Raw genomic sequence first — 1809 nt, 5'->3', positions numbered from 1 at the left:
ATTTTTTATATTTAAAGCGAGTTTATTGGGCAGTGTAGAGTAGGGCTTGTTGTTTGTCATTTCTCCGATCACAAATGCAGACATGGCTTTATTCACATCTTATTTTTATTATCTGTGTGTTGTTGTTGTCTCCGTGTACTGGAAGCTTGTGGCACTATAACAAATTCCTTGTATGTGCAAACATACTTGGCAATAAAGCTCTTTCTGATTCTGATGTTTACGCGGCGCAATGCAACGCAACGCTTAAAAAGACCGTATAAGTCATTATAATCCATGATTATGTCCCCACTGGATGCAACGAATGCCTCGTTTATAATGGGTTTTAATGTTTTTGTCTCGTCGCTCCGGCCGGACAGGGCATCACAGTATGGTAAGGGGCGTAACATTTCCGTCACACACTTGAGGTATTCGGCCAATCATAACGCACTGGATAGCTGGCCAATCAGAGCACACCTTTCTTTTCAGACCGATGAGCTTTGTAAAAATCGACACGTTTCAGAAAGGCGGGGCATAGAGACGAAACAATAATGGACAGTATGGGGAAAATAATGTGTTTTTTTAACCTTAAACCGCATAAACACATTTCATTACACCAAATACACAAAATAATGTTCTTTTTAGCAACATCATATGACCCCTTTAATAACCAAGCGCACCACTGATGCTGGCACGTGCGGTAAATTACTCCCGACGCATGTGGCAGGGACTGAGGACCATCTGTGCCTTTGGAAATAAATCCTCTGCAGCTGTGAGAGCAGACCCGTTGCTGGCTGACGAGTTAAACTCTTTCTACAGCCTCTTTGAATGCAATTGAGGCAGCGTGACTCTGCCGATCAGCGCATCAGGAAGCTGCAGACAGAGCAGCGATAATCATGCAATCACTGTGTCGGAGGATGACGTTCGGAGGGCCCTAAAGCGAGTGGACGTCAGGAAAGCAGCAGGTCCCGATGGGATTTCTGGCCGTGTTCTGAGGTCCTGTGCTGCTCAGCTCGCTGGTTTGTTTGCATCCATATTTAATGAGTCCCTTGCTACCTCGGTGGTTCCGACCCCCTTTAAAAAATCTGTCATCATCCCTGTGCCTAAGAACAATAACCCCTCTTGCCTGAATGACTATCATTCAGTTGCCCTCACGTCAATAGACAGGAAGGTCTTTGAGAAACTTATAAAGAACAACATTTGCTCCTCCATTCCTGATACTTTGGACCCTCTTCAGTTTGCCTATCGCCCAACAGATCTACTGAAGATACCATCTCTCACGTCCTGCACTCTTCCCTCATGCACATTGACAGCACCAATGGGAACTATGTAAGGCTGCTATTCATCGACTATAGCTCAGCTTTCAATACTATATTCCCCATCAAGCTAGATTCTAAACTCCTGGACCTCGGCCTGAATTCTTCACTCTGCAACTGAATTCTAGATTTCCTCACTGGTAGACCTCAAGTGGTGAAAGTAGGCCAGTTCACCTCCAACTCCATCACCCTGAATGTGGGAACTCCACAGTGCTGTGTCCTGAGTCCCCTGCTCTACTCTCTCTACACACATGACTGCGTGTCTTCCCACAGCTCCACATCTATTATCAAATTTGCCAGGTCTTTTGCTGGTCAAATTTGCTGATGATACTGTGGTTCTGGGCCTCATTTCCAACAATAATGAGTCTGCATACTTGGATGAGGTAGAGAAACTCACATCATGGTGCAAGGACAATTGTCTCTCTATGAATGTGAGCAGTGTTGGGGAAAGTTACTTTTAAAAGTAATGCATTACAATATTGTGTTACTCCATAAAAAGTAACTAATTATGTTAGTT

General features: G+C 44.3%; 1 protein-coding gene across 1 annotated transcript in view; it reads right to left on the bottom strand.

Moving 5' to 3' along the window:
• Nucleotides 1-1694, bottom strand: part of LOC107571082 (uncharacterized) — a 7588-nt gene extending 5894 nt beyond the window's left edge. The window contains exon 1 of the mRNA XM_016257361.1: nucleotides 1690-1694. Within this exon, the coding sequence (XP_016112847.1) occupies nucleotides 1690-1694 (5 nt within the window). The remainder of the gene's footprint in view (nucleotides 1-1689) is intronic.
• Between the last annotated feature and the right edge of the window lie 115 nt (nucleotides 1695-1809).

This window comes from Sinocyclocheilus grahami, unplaced genomic scaffold, assembly GCF_001515645.1.
Source record: "Sinocyclocheilus grahami isolate Dianchi unplaced genomic scaffold, SAMN03320097.WGS_v1.1 scaffold1547.1, whole genome shotgun sequence".
Taxonomy (NCBI): domain Eukaryota; kingdom Metazoa; phylum Chordata; class Actinopteri; order Cypriniformes; family Cyprinidae; genus Sinocyclocheilus; species Sinocyclocheilus grahami.
This window is presented reverse-complemented; position numbering and strand designations above follow the sequence as displayed.